The 20,132-nt window shown below is 54.6% G+C and overlaps 1 protein-coding gene and 1 long non-coding RNA gene across 4 annotated transcripts in view; both read right to left on the bottom strand.

Annotated features, from left to right (window-relative positions):
• The window catches only part of LOC131485920 (uncharacterized), a 233,079-nt gene that overhangs the window by 196,436 nt on the left and 16,511 nt on the right, over positions 1-20,132 (bottom strand). The gene's annotated exons all lie outside the window — the stretch shown is intronic.
• Positions 8,000-10,064, bottom strand: CEBPB (CCAAT enhancer binding protein beta). Its single transcript, XM_058685926.1, has one exon. The coding sequence runs from the start codon at positions 9,680-9,682 to the stop codon at positions 8,642-8,644; it is 1,041 nt and encodes a 346-aa protein (XP_058541909.1). The 5' UTR covers positions 9,683-10,064; the 3' UTR covers positions 8,000-8,641.

Here is a 20,132-nt window from a genome sequence, read left to right as displayed (position 1 = left end):
CAGGGGGGAAATGTTCTTTGTACTGATTTTGTCACATTTCTACACATTTGAGATCTTTTTTCAAAACAAAAAGTGCTATAGACTACACGTTTGTGTCCTCCAAATTCACATGTTGGAATGACCCAATGTGAGGGTTATTTCACAAATGGATTAGTTCCCTTATAAATGAGGCCCCAGAAGGCTCCCTTACCCCTTCCACCATGTGAAGACACAGCGTCTACGAATCAGAAGGCGGGTCCTCAGCAGACACCAATTGGTGTCCAACTGGTATTGGACTTCTCAGGATTCGCAACTGCAGGAGATAAATTTCTGTTGTGTATAAGCCACTCAGCTTACGGTATTGTGTTAGAGCAGCCCAGACTGAGTAAGACAGAAATTTTTTTAAATAGAATAAGATCTAGGGTTGAATACCATTAACAGGAATTAAAACACTACTCGCATTTCAGATGACTCAGCAAGCATTTCTAGGTCTATGCCCAACTGAAATGTGTAAGCATGCTCACCAAAAAACATGCATTCTAGAATGTTCATCACAGCCCAGTTCTGAAGAGCTAAAAGCTAGAAACAATCTAAATGTCCCTCAGCAATAAAATGGGTCAATATATTGTGTGATACCCATGCAGTAGGATTCTGTCCGGTAACAAAAAGGAACAAATCTTGATACGTAGCACTTGGATGAATGTTACAGTTACAATACTGAGTAGAAAAAAAAAGATCGGCCATAAATGAATGCATAGTGTGTGATTCCTTCTAGACAAAGTGTTGAAACAGGCAAAACTAATCAGGACAATGATTACTTACCTTTAGGTGGTGATGTAGGGGGAGGCGGAGGGGGGCTTATAGCTAGCAGAGGCACAAGGGGTTTCTGGGGTGCTAGAATGGTCTGTTTCTTGAGGTGGCTGCTGGTTCCAGCCAGGGGTCTGCACAGGGAAAACCCACCAAGCTGGAGGCCTATGTTGTGTGCACTTGTACTTCACTGAGAAGAAAGTACATCAAACAAGACGCACGTCTATAAGCACAGATATCAGCCACAGTGGGGGGGGGGGGGGGGGGGCTATGAGAAGTGGGTGGCGTGGGTGTGGCGAGCTAGAACAAAGGGGGGAACAAAGTGCAAGGCAGGCTTTGCAAGGACTTCCAGCAATGGCATCCTCAGAACTGGCAGCCAGGACGGGCTGATGCTCTGCACCTGAGTTTCAAGACTAAAGGAAGGAAAGGGCCCCCACTATCTGTATGTCCCTCGCCAACCCCCCCAGCCCCGTTTGATGTGCGGAGTGACTCGAGTCAGGCGGTCCAGGCAGCCCCAACTTCTGCCCCAGTTCTCTCTCCTCCAGGGCCCACTGATCCCCACCCACCAGTTTCCCTGAGGAGCCTTTCCTCCTCCCTGACTGCCTCTGTCCTCGCCAGGGCTCCAGGGCTAGGGCCTGTGAGGTAGGATCTGGTGACAGCTATAAAAATAAAAGCTCACCCAGCCTGGCTCCCTGGCCTACAGACTCACCCCACAGCGATCCCAGCTGGGCTGGCCCCAGGCCGTCCGGCAAAGGTACCTCCCAGGCCTGGCAGGCTAAGGTCTCGCTGGGGCAGGTGCTGGCAGGGGCAGCACGAGGCAGAGAGGGGTTATTCAGGGTGGTGTGGGGTGTCGGGTCCCAGCATAGTGGCCAACATGCTCTGTGAGGTCTGCAGCGGGGACTGACCCTCTCTATTTCCAAACTGAGGACCTCCCTGGTGGTTTGCAGAGGGAGGGTGGGGACCCAGGATTTGACCTTGCTGGGGTTAGCAGAAGAGAGTCTGTCCAATCCATATAGGTTGATTCCATTTGGGCAAATGCATCAGTTAGAAATAGATTCAGCTACCAGAAACAGGAAGTCAAAATGACAGAGACCTCCATAAGGGGTGTGTGTGTGTGTGTGTGTGTGTGTGTGTGTGTGTGTGTGTGAAGACACACACACACACACACACATGCCAGAGAAAGGCGGGCAAAGACTGGTGTGGTGTGGCTATTGCACTACCATCGAGAGCCCAAGTGCCTCTTCTCTCCCAGGTTTATCACCCTCAGAATGTGGCTTCCAGGCTGCCATGTTCGCCACATGGTCCAAGATGGCCCCTGAAGCTCCAGCCATCATAGCTGAGTTCCGGGCAGAAAGCAGGAAGAAGGTGGAAGAGGGGGGCTGCAAAAGAAGGAGGCAAAAGGAAATGTACCTCATAACTGAATCAGCCCCCTCTAAAGAGTTTTCCTGGAAACCTCACCTACGATTTCTACTTATATTTGTTAGTCATCTCTAGCTGCAAGAGAATCTGGGAAATGTAGTCTCTTCGTAGGGCGCTTGCCCCCCACAATAGAGGGCCCTATTGCTAAGGAAGAAGGAGGGGAGTGAATATCAAATAGATGATGTTAGCTACAATGAAGAGAAAATGCACGTGAAGTGAAAATTCTGGAAGGAAAGAACAATTACCACATACAGAGCTCTCTCTCCAATCACCCTACATGAATTTACCCGGCAAATCTTTACAAAACACCACGAAGAACTTTATTATCGTATTACAGATGGGGGAACTGAGGGACACCACGATGCAGCCACTTGCCCCAAATCACACGGCCAGGAAATGGGGGGTCCAGAACTAGAATGCAGGTAAATTCCAGCACCAGACCTCTTACCCCACCAAAATGGGAACGCTGTTAACGATGATGATGACAGCTAATACTTACCATGTGCTGGCATGGCCCTAAATATGTTGCATGAATTAACTCATTTAATCCTCACAAAAACCTTATGGGACAAGCATTATTAGTTTTCCGTTTTATGAACACAGAAACCGAGGCGCAGAGAGGTAAAGGGACTTGCCCGAGGCCACACAGCAAGTGTCAACGGGGTTTGTTTCTGGGTGATGGAACTATAGGTGCTTTTTATTTCCTTCTTCTATTGATGCTCTGCAATCTTCAACCTCGCCACCAGGCTCGTGCGTTGCTTGGGAAATCAAATAAAAAAGAAAACATCTCTCCTGGGGCCCAGCCTCCTGCCTACCCCCTGACGCCCCAACACGCCCACCCTGGAGGCCTCAGGGCAGCCTGGCCCCACTTGTCTCTCCAGCCTGGCCCTTCTCCCTCCCTCGTGCCCTCTCCTCTGCAGTCCGGCTTCCCAAGGAACTCTCCCCCTCTTGGCTCCCGGCCTCCGCTCCTCCGGTACCCCCCTCCTGGCAGGCCCTTCCCCTCATTCCTGCCTGGTGAACAGCTCCCTGTGGCCCCGGGCCTTGGGTCAGAGGCTTCTCACCCACGAGGTCTCCTGGGCACAGGCAGGCGGCCTCCCTGTGCCCTTTACCTACTGCACTTTGCCTCCTCCTGAGGCTGAGGGCCCTGTTCCTTCCCATCAATAAACTTGTCAAGGGCCTTCCAGGTGCCAGGCCCTGCCAGGGACACCCACTCATTCATCCTCAAAACAGCCTCCCTCAGCCTCACCCTAGCCTCCACAAAGGCTCTGCACAAAGGACCCTGCCACCCCTCTGCTCTCCTCTGCCCATGCCACCCCTGGCGGCCTCTATACTAGCCATCTCAGTTCCTCACTCTTTCCCTAGCACGCAGAGCTTTGTCCTGCCTCAGGGCCTTTGTACGTGCTGCTACTTCTGCCTGGAATGCTGTCTAAACACTCCTCCTCCTGTCACCCTCTGCCACTTCCCCCTTCATTTTCTTCAAGGTCTTCAGCATAATCTGAAATTAGCTTGCAGTTTTCCAGCTGTTCAGTCACCCATTTCCCGTGCCTCAATGTCACTTCTGGGAGCCCAGAGACCATCCAGGGCCCACGGTAGCTGCTCACTTGATCCTGATTGAATATGCAAATGTACACCCAGGCCCAAAGAGACTAAGCATCTTGCCCAAAGTCATCCAGCAAGTAAGGGACAAAGCTCAGAGCATTTTTATTTTTTGGCCGGAGCATTCTACCCCTCAAGGGCTAGAAAATCAAGGTTTGCCCATCTGTACCCGCCCCCCCTCCCCCGCCAGTAGACAGTGACAAGCAGACAAGACACCCAAACTTGGGGCTCAGGCAGATACGGATTTTAATACCTATTCTCCTTTCTGAACAAGGAATGCCCTCTCTCAAAGCCTCAGGTCCCCACTTTGTCAAATGGGACTCCTACCTCTTGGTCTCAGACGACCAGGAGGGACTCAAACTCTAACAGGTAGGGACCCCGGAAGCTCCAGTCTCCCTAGCCCCACCCCCACCCACCCCCAGCCTCCTTCACGCACCTGCCTGCACATGCCCAATAAGAGGCTGAAAACCTCCAAGGAGGCACAGACAGACAGGCGGCTGGGGCTGCTGGGACTCCATCCGGGCTCACCCAGCAGGTCCGCCAGACCGGGAAAAGCTGGGGGAAGGGGAGCAGGACAGGAAAACAGAGCAAATAGGAAATCTGGGGCATGGGCAGAGGCAGGTAGAGAAGGCTTCCCACGTTCAAATGGAAGGCATGAATTCAAATCTCACACAAGTCACTCATCAGCCGTTGGGCCAGTGACTTCGCCTCTCTGTGCCTCGGTTTCCCCAACTGGGGAAGGGGGTTGACACACGGCACTCAAGTCATTGGGTCACTGTGAGGATAAAGGGCACGTGAAAAAAAACGATGGCACCCAGCACAGCACATGTGCCCCATAAACCAAGGCCCATCCCCTCACACCTCACCTGGCTCAGGTGTCTGCTCGGATGCTGCCTCCTAGGAGAGGCTTTCCTAGACCTCTCAGCCCCTCCCTGCCCCACTTTCCTTCCTTCAGAGCCCTTGTCCCCGCCTGTCATTATCTTGCTCTAGTTACGGGAACTTAGTGTCTGCCTCTCCCCATAAATTGTCACTGCCAGCTTGGTCACCACACGGCCCCAGCACACAGCATAGGGCCTGGCACACAGCAGGTGCTCAATAAATGCTTGCCGAAGAAATGAGAAAAGTAACTGGACAAATAAATGTCTCAGGCACACGGACAAAACAGTCCCAGGGAGGCCGAGATGGGACCCTGGGGGAGAAGGACACATTCTTTAGGTGTTTCCATGGGGAAACGTCCCTTCTCTTTCCTACCCCAACTCCCACCATTCTTAGCTGTGCCACCTCGGATAGGCCTCTTCCCCTCTCTGAGCCTGTCTGCTTGGCGGGAAAATGCCCATAACCAAAGCCGCGGCCTCAAAGAGGCTGATGGGCTGATGCGACTGGCACATCCCCGGTGGTGTCTCCCGGACACCCGCTTTTCTCCTTGGTGAAATCACCAGGCCGTGAGACAGCTGCCCAAGATTATGAGGTAGGACTGTGTTTTGTCAACTCTCCTGTCCTGAGCAAACACTGGGGTTCCCAGCTGGCCTCAGTGGTCAGCCCCATTAAATGGGTCTGTGGTTAACATGACTGGCCTCCTCGGGCAGACAGAGGGATCCTTGCTGGTCCATAGGAGCCCGGGCCTTGGAGTGGTGCTTTACACATTGTAATCCCTGAACTCACACCCGCTGTTACTGTACCTCAAGGCTCCTCTCTGGCCTCCTGGGTGCCACACACCCCCCACCAGTGCCCCCTCCCCCAACCTAGTCTGTTTCCTGACTTACGGATGGCCTCCTCCCTCCTCCCTGCAAGCCTTTAGCCTTCCTAGCCTAGATCCATGGGGTGAGTGTCCCCCCACCTAAGAAGTCTCCCGGTCTTTTGGGCACAGGTCTGTCCACAGTGCTCCCACACCAGACCACCCAGGCCACCAGCAGAGCCCTCAACCCGTTAACTTTTCCCCAACCTTCTTCAGGGGCAGTCAGATGGGCTCGGGGTCAAACCCCCTTTCTTTCGCTTCCAAATTGTGAAACTGTGTGCAAGTCACTTAATTCCAGCATGTGGGGTACCTGAACTTGGGACTGGGCAAGGAGTCATCCAGGCAGGGCCCAGCATTGGGGGCAGGCGCTGGGATTACAAAACAGGCTCTTGACCCCAGGCTTTTCTGCAGAGACTTGAGGGTCAAAACCTAACTTTGGAACTGGCTTCGCCCCGTTCCACCTTAAGCACTAACCCCACTTCTGTGGGCCTCAGTTTACTTTTATAAAATGGGCATAACAGCTTCCATGGAGTGCTCATGTAGATTAAATCCGGATGGGAGTATGTAAAGGTCTGTGCTCAGTGCTGGCTCCAAGAGAGCGCTCAGGAAAGGGGAGCTTGGGGGGATCACTGTGTGGCTAAGCTGCTCCCCTCTCACCTCCTCTGGGTGAGCAGCGGCCACCAGCCAACTCTCAGTGACAAAGAGGAGAGCAGGGATTGGGAAAATTCCTTCTTAAATCGTGACCTCCTCACCCACAGAAGGACTGAGCGACCTCCTTCCCTGGAGTCCAGCCCGCAGCCTTCACCCTTTAGCGGATAAATCTCAAAGGCAGCTGAACCAATGTGCTGTTGCTGGTACCTGACTGACTTTGAGGCTCCAGGGTCCCAACCAGCCATCTACCCACCCAGGACACCCAGGACAGGGAGACCTGCTAGGGGGTGGGGGTGGGGGGAACTGATGGAGGCCCAGGACCAAAGTGAGATTATCTGTGCCCAGTGCCCCATATGGCCCTACTGCCAAAAACAAAAGAGGCTGGGATGGGGTAGCCTGCCTTGACCCTCAGCTCCATGATGGTGAGAGCTGCTTGCCTCTGTCCCCCATCGCCAGGGTTCCCAGTGAGAAAGCACATCCAGGCCCCCAGAGGAAAAGGGAGGGGAAAAAGCATTTCCTCTTCTAAAACCGCCATACTAGCAGCTGCTCCCAGGCTGCCCCAGGCCCTTGGCAAACTAATCTATGAAGCTCCATTCTACCCCACCACTGAATTCCTAGCAGACGGGGTCCCCAAACCACTTTCTTACCCATGAGGATGAGACAAGAGGCTGCCCCACGGCTCTAAAAACAGGCTTTGTAGCAGTACCCACCTGTGCAAAGGTTGTTGGGAGGTTTACATGACGTGGGTCAGGTCCAGGATTTACTGGACACCCGACCCCTGGCAGGCATTCGCCACACTCTCGCTGTGCTGAAGACTGGCTGCCAAATGCCAGGAACCTCCCAGCAAAAAATAATAACGAGAGCAAACGCTTATATAACACCTCCTGCGTGCCAGGCACTGCGGGACGCTGAATGTGAATCCACACCAACCCCTCCGTGTCCAGCCTCGACTCTCAGGAACGCTGTCCAGGGCTGGAAGGGCCATGGGGGTGCAGTGCAGAGGGGTGGGAGGATGGCAGGGGGCAGGGAAGCAGAAGCCTTGCCAGGGGTCCCTTAGGTCTCTGGAAATCAGGGACGGCGGTCCCAGGTTCAAACCGGGCGAGGCCACCGCGAGCAAGCAGGTGAAGCGGGGCCGTGGCGTCCACAGCTGGGCAGAGGACAAGCGGTAGACCCCCCACCCCGAGGAAGGGGAATGGAAACGTGGGAACCCTTCCCCCACCTTCCTCCACCTGGCCCAGCTTCTCCCCTCCGGCTGGCCAGGGACACACAAACACAAGCTCGCCCACACACCCAGGCTCCTCTTAAAATAAATATATACACACGCAAAGTATTTTTTAAACAGCCCGCCCATCTACACTTAGCGAAAGAATCTGCCCCAACTTGGGCTTAGCAGGACCAAGATCTGTACCCCCCTCCTCCTATGTAATCTGGCCTGCTGGCCTGATGCCCCAAACACTGTGCAGAGGTCACAGACCTGCAGGGCCTCTAAACCCAAGCCTGGCACTCAGGACCAGCCAGAGGCCCTAGCCGTCTCCCCAAGGAGGGTTCCCAGTCACTCCTCCCCAGCACCCAGGGGCGCTGAGTCACCCTGAAAGCCTGACCCAGCACTCTGCCTCCCCCACCATCTCCAAGCACAGACCCTGAAGGTTGTAGCAGAGGAGGAAAAAAAAACAAACAAACAGCTGTAACACCCCCACCCAACCACCATAGAAGCCAAAAATAACAGCAGCCCCCCAACACACAAGCTCCCACACCAGGAAAGCAAATATAATATCATATACACCAAAAATAAAGAAAAAATCAAAAGCCAACTACTGCCCCCAAAAGGCTTTTAACCATTCTCCAAAAAAAAAAAAGTTTATTAAAAGTGTTCTTAATGCTTGAAACGGAAAAGATTCCCAAATATACAGACTCCTCTTTTCTCATAGAAATAGATTATTTTTTATAATACAAAAAAAAAAAAAAAAGACCAAAAAACAACAACAACAACACAACATCAACAACCCCGTAGGAACATCTTTAAGCGATTACTCAGGGCCCGGCTGACAGTTACACGTGGGTTGCGTCAGTCCCGTGTACACACGCGTTCAGCCATGTTTAAACCGATTGCATCAACTTCGAAACCGGCCCGCCCGCCGGCGCCTGGAGAGGAGGCAGAGGGAGAGGCAGAGAGTTTATCATTCATCTGTACACATAGACATTTCTTCTTTAAATAACACCACGGGCGGGCGCCCCATCTGCATGTGCGGTTGGTTTGGACAAAAATATATATATATAATAAAATATTAAAATTACCGACGAGCTCCCCGCGCTGCCAAGTGCCCCAGTGCCAAAGTTTTGCCGGCGCCACCAGGGGCGGGGGCGGGAGCGCGGGCGCTTCCCGGAGTCTCGGCGGCCGCGGCGCGCCCAGCAGCGCGGAGGCCGGCCGGCAGGGGGCCGCGCGCGGGGGCCGCGCTAGCAGTGGCCGGAGGAGGCGAGCAGAGGCTCGGGCAGCTGCTTGAACAAGTTCCGCAGGGTGCTGAGCTCGCGCGACAGCTGTTCCACCTTCTTCTGAAGCCGCTCGTTCTCGGCCGTGAGCTCCAGGACCTTGTGCTGCGTCTCCAGGTTGCGCATCTTGGCCTTGTCGCGGCTCTTGCGCACCGCGATGTTGTTGCGCTCGCGCCGGATCTTGTACTCGTCGCTGTGCTTGTCCACGGTCTTCTTGGCCTTGCTCTTGACCTGCGAGGGCGCCGGCGCCGCCCCCGCATAGCAGGCGGCCGGGGGCGCCTTGGCGTCGGCGGGGCTCGGCGTGCCGGGCGGGCTGGACGAAGAGGACGTGGACAGGCTCCCGCTGCTGCCGCTCGGCACCGCCTGGTAGCCGAGGTAGGCGCGCAGCGCGTACGGGAAGCCAGCCGCCATGCCTGCGGTACCTCCGCCCGGCGCTCCGGCCTCCTCCTTCCGCTTGCAGTCCGCGGGCTCGAAGCCCGGCTCCGCCTTGAGCTCGGCGGGCTGCGGTGGCGGCGGCGGGGGCGGCGGGTGCAGGGGCGCGAAGCAGCCGGGGTGCAGCGCGCCCTTGGCGGCCCCCAGGCGCCCCAGGCTCACGTAGCCGTACTCGGACGCCTTCTTGCAGTTCTTGCCCCCGTAGTCGTCGGAGAAGAGGTCGGAGAGGAAGTCGTGGTGCTGCCCGGAGGAGGCGGGCGCGGGGGCGGGCGCGGGCGGAGCCGCCTCGAAGGTGTCCGTGGCTGTGGCCGGCGCCGGGGCCTGCGGCGCGCCCAGCGGCTCCAGGTACGGACTGAAGTCGATGGCGCGCTCGTGGTCGCCGATGCTACCCAGCTCGCCGGCGGGGGGGCGCGGCCCGGGTCTGGCCGCGGGGGGCGCCGCGGGGGCCGCCTTGCCGCCGTACGCAGCAGCCAAGCAGTCCGCCTCGTAGTAGAAGTTGGCCACTTCCATGGATTTAAAGGCAGGCGGCGGCGGCAGGGGCAGACATGCTGGGTCCCAGGCCACCAGGCGTTGCATGAACGCGGGTGCCCGGGGAGGGGGCCTGGGGCTGCCCGCTCCGGCCGGCCCGCAGGTGGCGCGGCCTCCCGGCTCCGAACTGTCGCCGCTGTGTCGCTGCTGCTGCTGCTGCTGCTGCCGCCGCCGCCGGGGTGGCCGCTACTAGTGCGGGGGCTGGCAGCTGGACCCTCGCGTGGGTCCTGTTCCCGGTCCCGTGCGCGGCTCTGACTCGCTAAAGTTTCTCCTGAGCCCGGTTATTTATAAGGCGGCCCATGGCAACGGCTGCGTCACGCTGGCAGCCGCCCCGGCCCCTCCCGCCGCCGCCGGGACGCGGTGTAGCTGCCCGAGACCCCCGGGAGGGCGCCGGCGGGGCACGACGGCCAGACCCAAGACCAGGAGTGCGCCCTCCGGGGTCCACCGGATCGGTGGGGGGGCGGCCTTACGCCCCCTGCCCACCCCCACCCGGAGGCCCCGGGATTGGGAGCGAGAAGGGGAGGCGCGACCCCGCCCCCGGACCGCCCCCTCCGGGCTGGAGGCTGTACTGGAAGCGGGGTTGGTGGGGGGGGGGGGGAATCCGGGGAGGGGGCAACGCGCTCGCCTTCCCCCACCCAAAACACGGCCGCCGCCCGCCCCCTGCTGGAAGAGGCGGTGGCTTCAGGATCCGCGGCGCCCAGCCGGAACGCCTCAGAGGGGGCGCTCCCCAGGCCGGATCCTGGAGACCCCAACCCCCGGCTCTGGCTCCTGAAGAGGTGACCCATCTCCACCTCGGGTGCGGCCCCGCCCTAAACTTGCCCCCATCCATGGCTCTTGGAAGGAGGGGATTCCACGCTGGTGGAGACAACCCTCCTAAAGCCACCTCCAATACAAGGACCCTGGTCGGGGGAATGAGGGTCAGTTCTGCGGAGCACTCCACTGGGGCCTCTGCCGCGGTGGCCGCGCCCCTCCCCTAGCCCCGCCCACTGGGCCTGCCGCCCCGTTAGAAGGCACCTGGGTCTTCTCTGGCCCCACCTGACCCTGCCATGGGCCCAGGGAAGTGGAAGGGGGCAGGGGTGCTAGACTCTAACACACTTATGCGACCTTGGGCAAGTCACTTCACTTCAAGCTCCATCCATGAAGGTGTCGTTACAGTTATTATTATTAGTTGTATTGCTGTCTCCACCAGTCTCCCAAACATAAGGCTCACTTTCGAAGTCCACTCTGGGAGGCGCATTAGAAATAAGCCGCCCCCCTCCCAGGGTGCAAAGAAGGCAGAGGGGCCGGCATAGGACACCCAAGGTCACATGGCCTCATGTCCCCCACTAGTCTCAAAAGCTTTTGTCAGGGTGCCCTAAGACCTCTTTGCCAACCTGAGGCCAAAAAACATATTTCTGAGGCTGGGGGAGGTGGTTGGGGACGGAGGAGGTGTCAGGCCAAACCCCACGGGGAGCCACGGAGAGGGAAGGGACTTCCCCTATTGTCACCAAGTCCCTACTTTGTATTGAGGGTGGGCCTGGACCCGGGGTTCATTTTTCTCACCCTGGCATGAGGACGCTTTTGCTACTCCTGGTACACAGATGGGAAAACAGGCCATGGCCCATCCTGGATTTGAACAGTGGGCGGAGTGGGCTCAAGGGGCCCCTTGCCCTCTCCAGCCCCATTCCTAGGCCACTTGGGCGGCTCCTTGGGCTTACCCCTCTGCCACTCCTGGCCCAGGCCGCTCAGGCCACAGCTCCCAGCTTGCCTGGGGATAACCCCCGGCCCACTGACCCCAGCCCTGGCCCTGGCGGGGAAGGCAGGCGTTGCTCAACCTTCAGTGTTATCTGCTGAGCTGGGGTGACCTCCGCCCCAGAGAGCTGCAGAAATGACATCTCCAAGTGCCCTTGGGGGATGGGGGGCAGGGAAGAACAGGATGAAACACTGACCGGGCCTGCTGGCTTTCTGGGCCTTCCCAGCAGCCTCTGGGCCAGGGAGGGATCGAGGCCCCAGGGCCACTCAGTCAGGCCTTCCAGGCTGCAAAGTGGGATGTTCACACCACCTCCAAGAGGCCCTCCTGGCCCTGCCTGCTAGTGAATTGCCTTCCCAGCCTATCACCAGCTACCATTAACTACCCTCGGTGTCTAGTCCACCTCAGTCTCCCCTCTCCCCAGAAGACTGCCCACTCCATGAGGGCTGGCCCTTGAATACTAGAACTCCTGAGCCCAGCATGATCAAAATCTACCAGTGGTGAATGCATTTGCCATTCCCACTGCACCAAGAACACTGTTCCCCTAGCTCTGCCCAAGTCAATTCCTCAGGGCTCAGCCCAAAGGTTACCTCCAAGAAGTCCTCCCTAACCCCCCCATCAAAAGTCCCAAGCCCCCAGTCACTTCTTTTGCATCCCCCATATTCTCATTATAGTCAAAATGATCTCTTCTATGCAGCTGGGTTTCTGTCCCCACTGCCCCCTCCCCATGTCATCCCAACCAGGGTAGGGAATTGTGTTTCATTCACTGCTGGGCCCTCAGTGCCTAGAACAGTGCCTGACACACAGAAGATGCTCAATGAATGGAGGAAGCTGAGAAAGTGAGGTCACCCATTAGCTGGGCTATGTAACCTTAGGCAAGATGGCTTCCCTCTCTGAGCCTCAGCTCATCTCTGAGCCCACCTAGTTGCAGTGGGACCCGGGGTGGGGGTGGGGGGGGTGGTCTGAAGCTAATTAGAGGATTTCCTATGTGTCTTCGAGCCAATTTTGCACTCTCTCTGGACCACATTTATAGCTCTCTGCATGTAATAACTCATTTAATCCTGTTGATAATTTGTAGGAAGCAGATCCTTTTATTATCATCTTCAGTTTGCAAATGAGGAAACTGAGGCCAGGGTCACATCTAAGGGGTGGGAAGGACTAAAGTCTTTCCAGGCTCACCTTCCCCCCTGGGTTCGTCATAAATCGTGACAGGTCTGGTGATGTGAACGCCACTTTCCGAATGGGAAAACTGAGACCCAGAGAAGGGTGCCTTTTGCTTCCTGTGCTTCCCTGCCCCAGATTCCCCACTCCCGTCTGACGGCGAAACGAGTGGCAGTGTCCATCCCAGAGCCACTTCAGGTGTGTGCATGGAGGCTGCATGCTCGGGTGACGTGAGTCCTTGTTTTTACAAGCCTCATTGCTCAACAGGCCCTGCTGGCTGCTGCAGGGACTCTCAGCCTTCCCTCCAAGGAAGGGCTGATGGGCACAGAACTACTATGGCCCAGAGGCCAGGAGCACACACAGTGGCACTGTGGCAGGGAGAGCCCAGGAGCCAGGTTCCGGCCAACGCCACCCACACTACCCTTTCTCCAGTTTACCGGCCCACCTAGATGTTTGCAGAAACCTGGGGTGGGGAAGGGTCTCAAACTGGCAGCAAAGAGCCAAAGGCAACCCACAGATGCGTTCAGTTTGACCCCCCGGCGTTCTGGCTTCGTTTGTTTGCTTCTTTTAATGACTCTATTGCCAACATTTAGAAACCAGGAGACCTCACATCAAAATTCCAATTTCCAGCTTCTCTTTTAAAACCAGAATCTGTGGGCTGGGCCTCTGTGTGGCTGCAAGTGTTGGGCAGGAGCCAGGCGGGGGCCGTGGAGGAACAGGATCTTTCCTCCCCGGGTACACACCCTCCTCTGCCCCCAAACTGCTTTCGAAATCCCTTCCCCCAGCCTGCAGCTTTTCCTCAGCCCCATTTTCAGGAGGAGAAAACAGAGGCAACTCGCCCAAAGGGAGTCCCAGGCTCGCCCCTTTGAGGGAGCACGAAGGCAGGTGTGTGCAGAGGGTAGAGATCAGCCAGCAGGCAGAAACATAAGGCTAAAAGAGGGACCATCAGAGATGGTCCATGGAGCCGGTCTCTGGTGGATCTGGAGTGGGGGCCTGGGGGGGGGGGGGGGCTCAGGTTCCTGTTCTGTGCCCTCCTGGCCATGACACGGGTGTGTCCTCTCAGCCCCAGTCCCAGGCCTGCACCATGGGGTAATAATATCCCCCCTGCCCTGGGCGTGCTGGGCCAGCAGCTCCCCCTCCTACTAGCCCACCATGACACATGCGAGTGCATCAGCCCTCCCCCGGCCCCCCAGAGGGCCTGACCCTGGTAAGCCACGGAAACTTCACACGCAGTGATCCCCACCCACACCACAGTGAACTGGTAAAACAGCCAAACTTAAAAGCCAGATTCCGGATTCCAGTGTCCGAGATTTTCTCCACTATGCCTCCTCTTGGAAGCTTCACTTTCCCCATCTCCCAAATGGGACCCAAGTTAGATCCCTGAAGACTTCAAAGCCAAATATCCTGGGATCCAGAGCTTTTGGAGTCCCGGGAGGCGCTCAGGCCCGGCTCGTGAAATTTGCCTGTGCACATGCTGCCACCATGTGGCAGGCTCTGGGGATGCAGGAGTGGTTTATGTGAATCCTCTTGTTTTGGGATCCAGAAGTGGGCACTACGGATATGATAGGTACTCACAGGACACGGGAAGGCTACTGAAAGAAATAAAAATGTCCCACGAACCAATGTCTACCGACAAAAGGTGCTCACTTTCACTTGATTTTCATCCAAACAATTTTTGGCACCGACTGTGGTTCAGGCCCTAGAAACATTCATGAACAAGACAGAGTGATTCCTGTTTTCATGGAGTTAACATTCCCCTTGGAAGATAACAAGATAAATGAGTAAAGCATACAGTGTGCTAGATCCTGGTAAGCACCCTGGAGAAAAATACAACAGAGGAGGGGAACGAGGAGAGCTGGGGAGTTTGGATTTTAACTTTTTTTTTTAATTTTAGATTTTTTTTAATATTTATTTATTTTGAAGGGGGGGAGGGGCAGAGGGAGAGAGAGTCCCAAGCAGCCTCCATGCTGTCAGTGCAGAGCCCAACACAGTGCTTGATCTCACCAGCCGCAAGATCGTGGCCCAAACTGAAATCCAGAGTTGGACGCTCACCTGAGTGAGCCACCCCAGTGCCCCTGGATTTTCACTGTAGGTTAGAGTGGGCAGGGGGGAACACGCTGAGATGACACCCGATCAAAAACACGAATGCAGATAGCTGTGGAGACACCGGACCAGGCAAGGGGAACAGTAAGGCATATGTTACCGTAGGAGCATGCCCGGCCCATGGGGTTGCTGTGGGTAGAGCAGACAGACAATAGCAGGAAATTACCTCGGAAACAGTGGGGACCATTTCACGCGGGGCTTTATGGGGCACTGAATAGATGCTGGCTTTTACTCCGGGTCAGCGGGAGCTATGTAGAGTTCTGAGCAGAAGAGGGACAGGATCTGACTTTGGGTCTAACGGAATCCCTCTGGCTGCAAGCGGGGGGTGGACAGTTTAGCAGTGAAGGCAGAAGCGGGGAGCCCAGTGAGAAGCCCGCAGTTGATGGCAGACGCCACCAGGGTGGGGGCTGTGGACGTGGTGAGAAGGGGACAGATTCCGAATCTGTTCTGAGATAGAACATTCAGGGGACATCTGGGTGGATCGGTCGGTTGAGCATCGTATTTCAGCTCAGGTCATGATCTCGCGGTTCATGAGTTCAAGCCCCACATCAGGCTCGCTGCTGTCAGAGCAGAGCCTGCTTCGGATCCTCTGTCCCCACCCCCAATCTCTCACTGCTCCTCCCCTACTCGCACTCTCTCTCTCTCTCAAAAATAAATAAACATTAAAAACAAATTTTTAAAAAGAAAGTAGCACCTTCAAGATTTGCTGATAGATCCAATTATAAAACAGCCACACTCCATATGGACCACTCCATAGCCTTTTAAAGGGATAAAGCGTATGATGCCCACAGCACTGCCAACCAAAAGAAAGAAGTAGATGAATCGGACAATGTCCAAACTAGAAGCTTCCATGCAGCCCAGGACAAAATCACGAGAATGGCAAGTCAGCCCAAGTAATGGGAGAAAATATTTGCAAACCATGTAGCTGACAGGCGAACATCCAGAATACACAAGGAATGCATTCCAGCCCCCGCAGCCACCTTCAACTCAACAACAGAAAAACAACCCAATTAAAAGTGGGGAAAGGACTTGAAATAGACATACCTCCCAAGAAGAAACATGAATGGCTAACAAGAACATGAAAAGATGCTCAACATCCCTCACCATTAGGAAGACGCAAATCAACATCACAAGAGAACGCCTCGTGGCCAGTTGCACGGCTACTGTCAAGAAAAACAGGAAATAACAATGTTGGTGAAGGTGTGGAAAAATTATACTGTTGGTGGGAATGTCAAATGGCACAGCCACTGTTGGAGAGCATGGTGGGTTCCCCAAAAAATTAAAAACAGAGCTACTGTATGATCCAACACTCCCATGTCTAGCACTATTAGGTACGTACCCGAAAGAAGTGAAAGCAAGGTTCTGATGATATATTTGCACACCCATGTTCATACCAGCGTTTTTCACAATCGCCAAAGGGTGGAAGCCATCCCAGTATCCATTGATGTGCAAATGGACAAACAAAACGTGGTCTATACGTACAACAATTATTTAGCCTATAAAGGGAAGGAAAGTCTGGGGCGCCTGGGTGCTCAGTGGGTTGAGCGTCCGACTTCGGCTCAGGTCACGATCTCGCAGTCCGTGAGTTCGAGCCCCGCGTCGGGCTCTGGGCTGACAGCTCAGAGCCTGGAGCCTGCTTCCGATTCTGTGTCTCCCTCTCTCTCTGCCCCTCCCCTGCTCATGCTCTGTCTCTCAATAATAAAAAAAATAAACGTAAAAAAAAATTTAAAGGGAAGGAAAGTCTGATATGCTACAACGTGGGTGAACCTTGAGGACGTTATGCTAAGTGAAATAAACCAGTCACAAAAGGACAAATACTACATGATTCCACTTAGAAAAGGTCCGTAGGGCAGTCAAAGTCATAGAGACAGAAAATAGGGTGGTGACTACCAGGGCCTGGGGGAGAGAGGGGTGAGATGTCGTTTAATGGGGTCAGAGTTTCAGTCTAAGATGATGAAAAGCTACTGGGAGCACCTGGGGGCTCAGTTGGTTAAGCATCCGACTCCGTTTCGGCTCAGGTCATGATCTCACGGCTTGTGAGTTCGAGCCCAAAGTCAGGCTCTGCGCGGACAATGCGGAGCCTGCTTGGGATTCTCTGTCTCTTCCTCTCTCTCTGCCCCTCCCCCGCTCGTGCTCTCTCTGAATAAATAAACAAACAAACCTTAAAAAAAGAAAAAGAAGAGCTTCTGGAGATGGATGGTATTGATGGCTGTCCCATGATATGAATATACTTAGTGGCCCTGAGCTGTACCCTGAAAAATAATTAAGATGGGAGCATTGGGTGTTGTATGGAAACCAATTTGCCAATAAATTTCACATAAAAAATAATTAAGATGGGAAAAAATAAGACGGTAAATTTTATGTTATCAGAATTTTACCACAATTTTTTTTTTAAGAAAAGGACAAGGTAGCCCTTCATATGTCAACACGGAAAGGTGCCCAGGGGCACTCTGAGGTGGAAGGAGGATGTGCAGGGCAGGATCCCAGTAGGGTTGTGTTTGTCTCGAAAACATTTGCCACTAGCTAAAACTTTTTTTAATTACACATAGTGTAGATGGTGTGGGAAAACAAACCTTCTTACACATTTTTAGTGGCTGTGCAAAGTGGTAAAACCTCTCGTTGTAATTTGGTCCAGAAATGTCCTTGGGCCCAGAAATGCTGGGCATTTACACCACAGAGATACACCTGCACAGAGAAGGATAGACATGGGAACACCAAGCCCTTGTGAGACAGCGTCAGTGGCCACCATTACCAGGAAATGCTATGCAGCTGCTAAAAAGGACGAGGGAGGGGGCGCCTGGGTGGCTCAGTCGGTTAAGCGTCCAACTTCGGCTCAGGTCATGATCCCACGGTTCGTGGGTTCGAGCCTGGCATCGGGCTCTGTGCTGACAGTTCGCAGCCTGGACCCTACTTCAGATTCTGTGTCTCCCTCTCTCTCTGCCCCTCCCCCACTTGCACTCTGTGTACGTGTGCCTCTCTCTCAAAAAATAAACATTAATAAAATAAAGAAGGATGAGGGAGAGGCTCTAGACCAGCGCTCTCCCATAGAACTTTCTGGGATGATGGCAATGTTCTACATCTATACTGTGCTATATGGGAGCTACAAGCCACATATGGCCAGTGAGCACCTGAGGCTAACGTGATTGAGGATGGATGTTTTATTTTATTCAATTTTAATTAAGTTCAAATAGCCTCCTGAGGTTAGTGACTACTGCATTGAAAACACACATCCAGAAACAAGATCCATCATTGAGAGGAGAAAAGCCAAGTGCAGGCCAGGCTGTGCAGTGTGTAAACCCCCCCATAAATGAGAGGCCATGTGGGGATTCACTCCGCCGTCTGAGGAGGTGGCCTCCCAGTGGAAGGGACGTAAGAAACAGGCAACCGTGGCAGCCTGGGGTCCAGGCTGCTCTGAATATTATTGTAGAATAACACACCCCAAAACTCAGTGGCTTACGGCAACCACCATTTGTGGGCTCACGGTCCCGTGGGTCAGAAATCCAGGCTGCTGGTCTCTTGCTACAGTGCCGGCTGCTGGCTGGAGTGTCCACACCCTCCCGTGGGTGACCCCTCGGCTAAGGGGGCCCCGGGGGGGCTGACGGTTGGCCGGAACACGTGTCTGCCAGCTCTGTGCTTGTTCCTCGGTTCCCCGTGAGGTCGTCTCTCCCTCCCCACGTGATCTCCCCTGCACAGTAGCCACAACTTGCACAGCAGCTGGCTTCCCCCAGAGCACAGAACTGGGAGCTGTGAGGCCTCCTTAGGCTTCAGTCCATCATTCCCGGCACCTTCCAGGGGTAGGACTGCACAGAGGCACGCACAGCAGGAGGCGGGTTCCCTGGGAGCCTCAAAGGAAGTCTCCACAGGAAGAGGGGTGGGGGCTGAAGGGGGAGGTGGGGTGAAGACCTAACTTTAAATGTTTTTTTTTTCTCCTAACTTTAAAATGTTCACCATGGTGGGGGGATAGGGGGAGATGCCAGTGCAGCTCAGTAGGTTGAGCATCTGACTCTTGATTTCGGCTTAGGTCATAATCCCAGGGTTGTGGGATCAAGCCCCACGTTGGGCCCTGTGCGAGCGTGGAGCCTGCTTAGGATTCTCTCTCTCACTCTGCCCCTTTCCCCCACTCACGCACTCTCTCCCTCTCAAATAAAAGGTTTTTAATTTTTAAAAATTTAATTAAAAAAATAAAATGCTCATGGATAACGTGTTGCCTTATTGAGTTTACAAAGCCATACAATTGCATGGGTCTGCCTCCATACCTTTGCCCATGCTGTTCCCTCTGCCTCGACATCCTTCCCTTCCACCTACAGATGAGATATGCCTGGAGAAACTTTCCCTGAATGCCCAAGTCAAATGACTCCCTGCTTCCTCTGCACTCCTCCCACCTGGTGCCTCTAGGATCTTATTCTGCCCCTACTGGACTTAATCCCCCTCTCCTGGCAGCCTAAGGTCAGCCCAATCTAGGTCATGTCTGCGCACACATACACACACACACACACACACACACACACTCCGAAATCATGCTGATGCTAAGTTGCTCTAAAGTGATTTGGGGACCCAACCCAGGAAAATACACACTTACCTGGTCCACAATCTCCCCACCCCACGGGGCCTTTGCTGGCATCTGTGATTGCACTGTCCAGAATGGCCACCAGGTGGCAGTGGAGCCCAGCCTCCAACCTCCCCAGGCAGCTGTCGGAACTGAAAAAGCACCTGTCGGTTGGGAAGGCCAGGACAGGGGGCCCCAAGCCCAGCTTTGAAGAGAAATTTCCCAACCTTATCTCCCACTCCCCTGCTCCTCAGCTTCAAAATTTGCTTCCCCCCAAGCGAAATGACTCTAATTAGAGGCGTGCCAACCACCGACAGAGGCAGCAAGCTGGACGAATCTACATCTTGCACCGAGGAAAGATACCAGACATTAAAGAAAACACCCTGCACGGTTCCTTTTCTATGAAGCTCTAGAATAAGCAACATTAGTCTATGGCGGAAAACATCAGAATGGCGGTTGCCTCAAACGGGGGAGCGGGCAGGCTTGAGTGGGGAAGTATGAGTGAGAGTACTTCTTGGGGTGATGGTAAGCACTCTGTGTTAGTTTCCTGGGCCACCATAACAGAGTTCCACCACGAACGAGGTGGGTTAAAACAACATACATGTGCACCATGCATGTTGGAGGCTGGAAACATTCTGGAGGTTGGAAATCTGACATCAAGGCCACACTCCTTCTGAAGGCTCTCGGGAAGAATCCTTCCTTGCCTCTTCTAGCTGATTGTGGTTACCAGTCCTGGCATTCCTGGGCGTAGAGCCGCATCCCTCCGTCTCTGCCTCTGTCCTCGCGCGGCCTCCTTTCTCTATAAAGACACCAGTCATTGGATTTAGGATCCACCCTAGTCCCAGATGATTTCATCTTAACTCCGTCACATCTGCAAGACCCTATTTCCAAATCGGGTTGCATCCACAAGCACCAAGAGTCAGGACCTGGGGCGCCCGGGGGGCTCAGTCAGTTAAGCT

The sequence above is a fragment of the Neofelis nebulosa genome, chromosome 9 (assembly GCF_028018385.1).
Source record: "Neofelis nebulosa isolate mNeoNeb1 chromosome 9, mNeoNeb1.pri, whole genome shotgun sequence".
Taxonomy (NCBI): domain Eukaryota; kingdom Metazoa; phylum Chordata; class Mammalia; order Carnivora; family Felidae; genus Neofelis; species Neofelis nebulosa.
The sequence above is the reverse complement of the archived record's forward strand: the minus strand, read 5'-3'. Positions and strand labels throughout refer to the sequence as shown.

Bases quoted from the DNA above. Each gene is read 5' to 3' on its own strand.
- CEBPB (XM_058685926.1), bottom strand. From the start codon at position 9,682: ATGCAACGCCTGGTGGCCTGGGACCCAGCATGTCTGCCCCTGCCGCCG.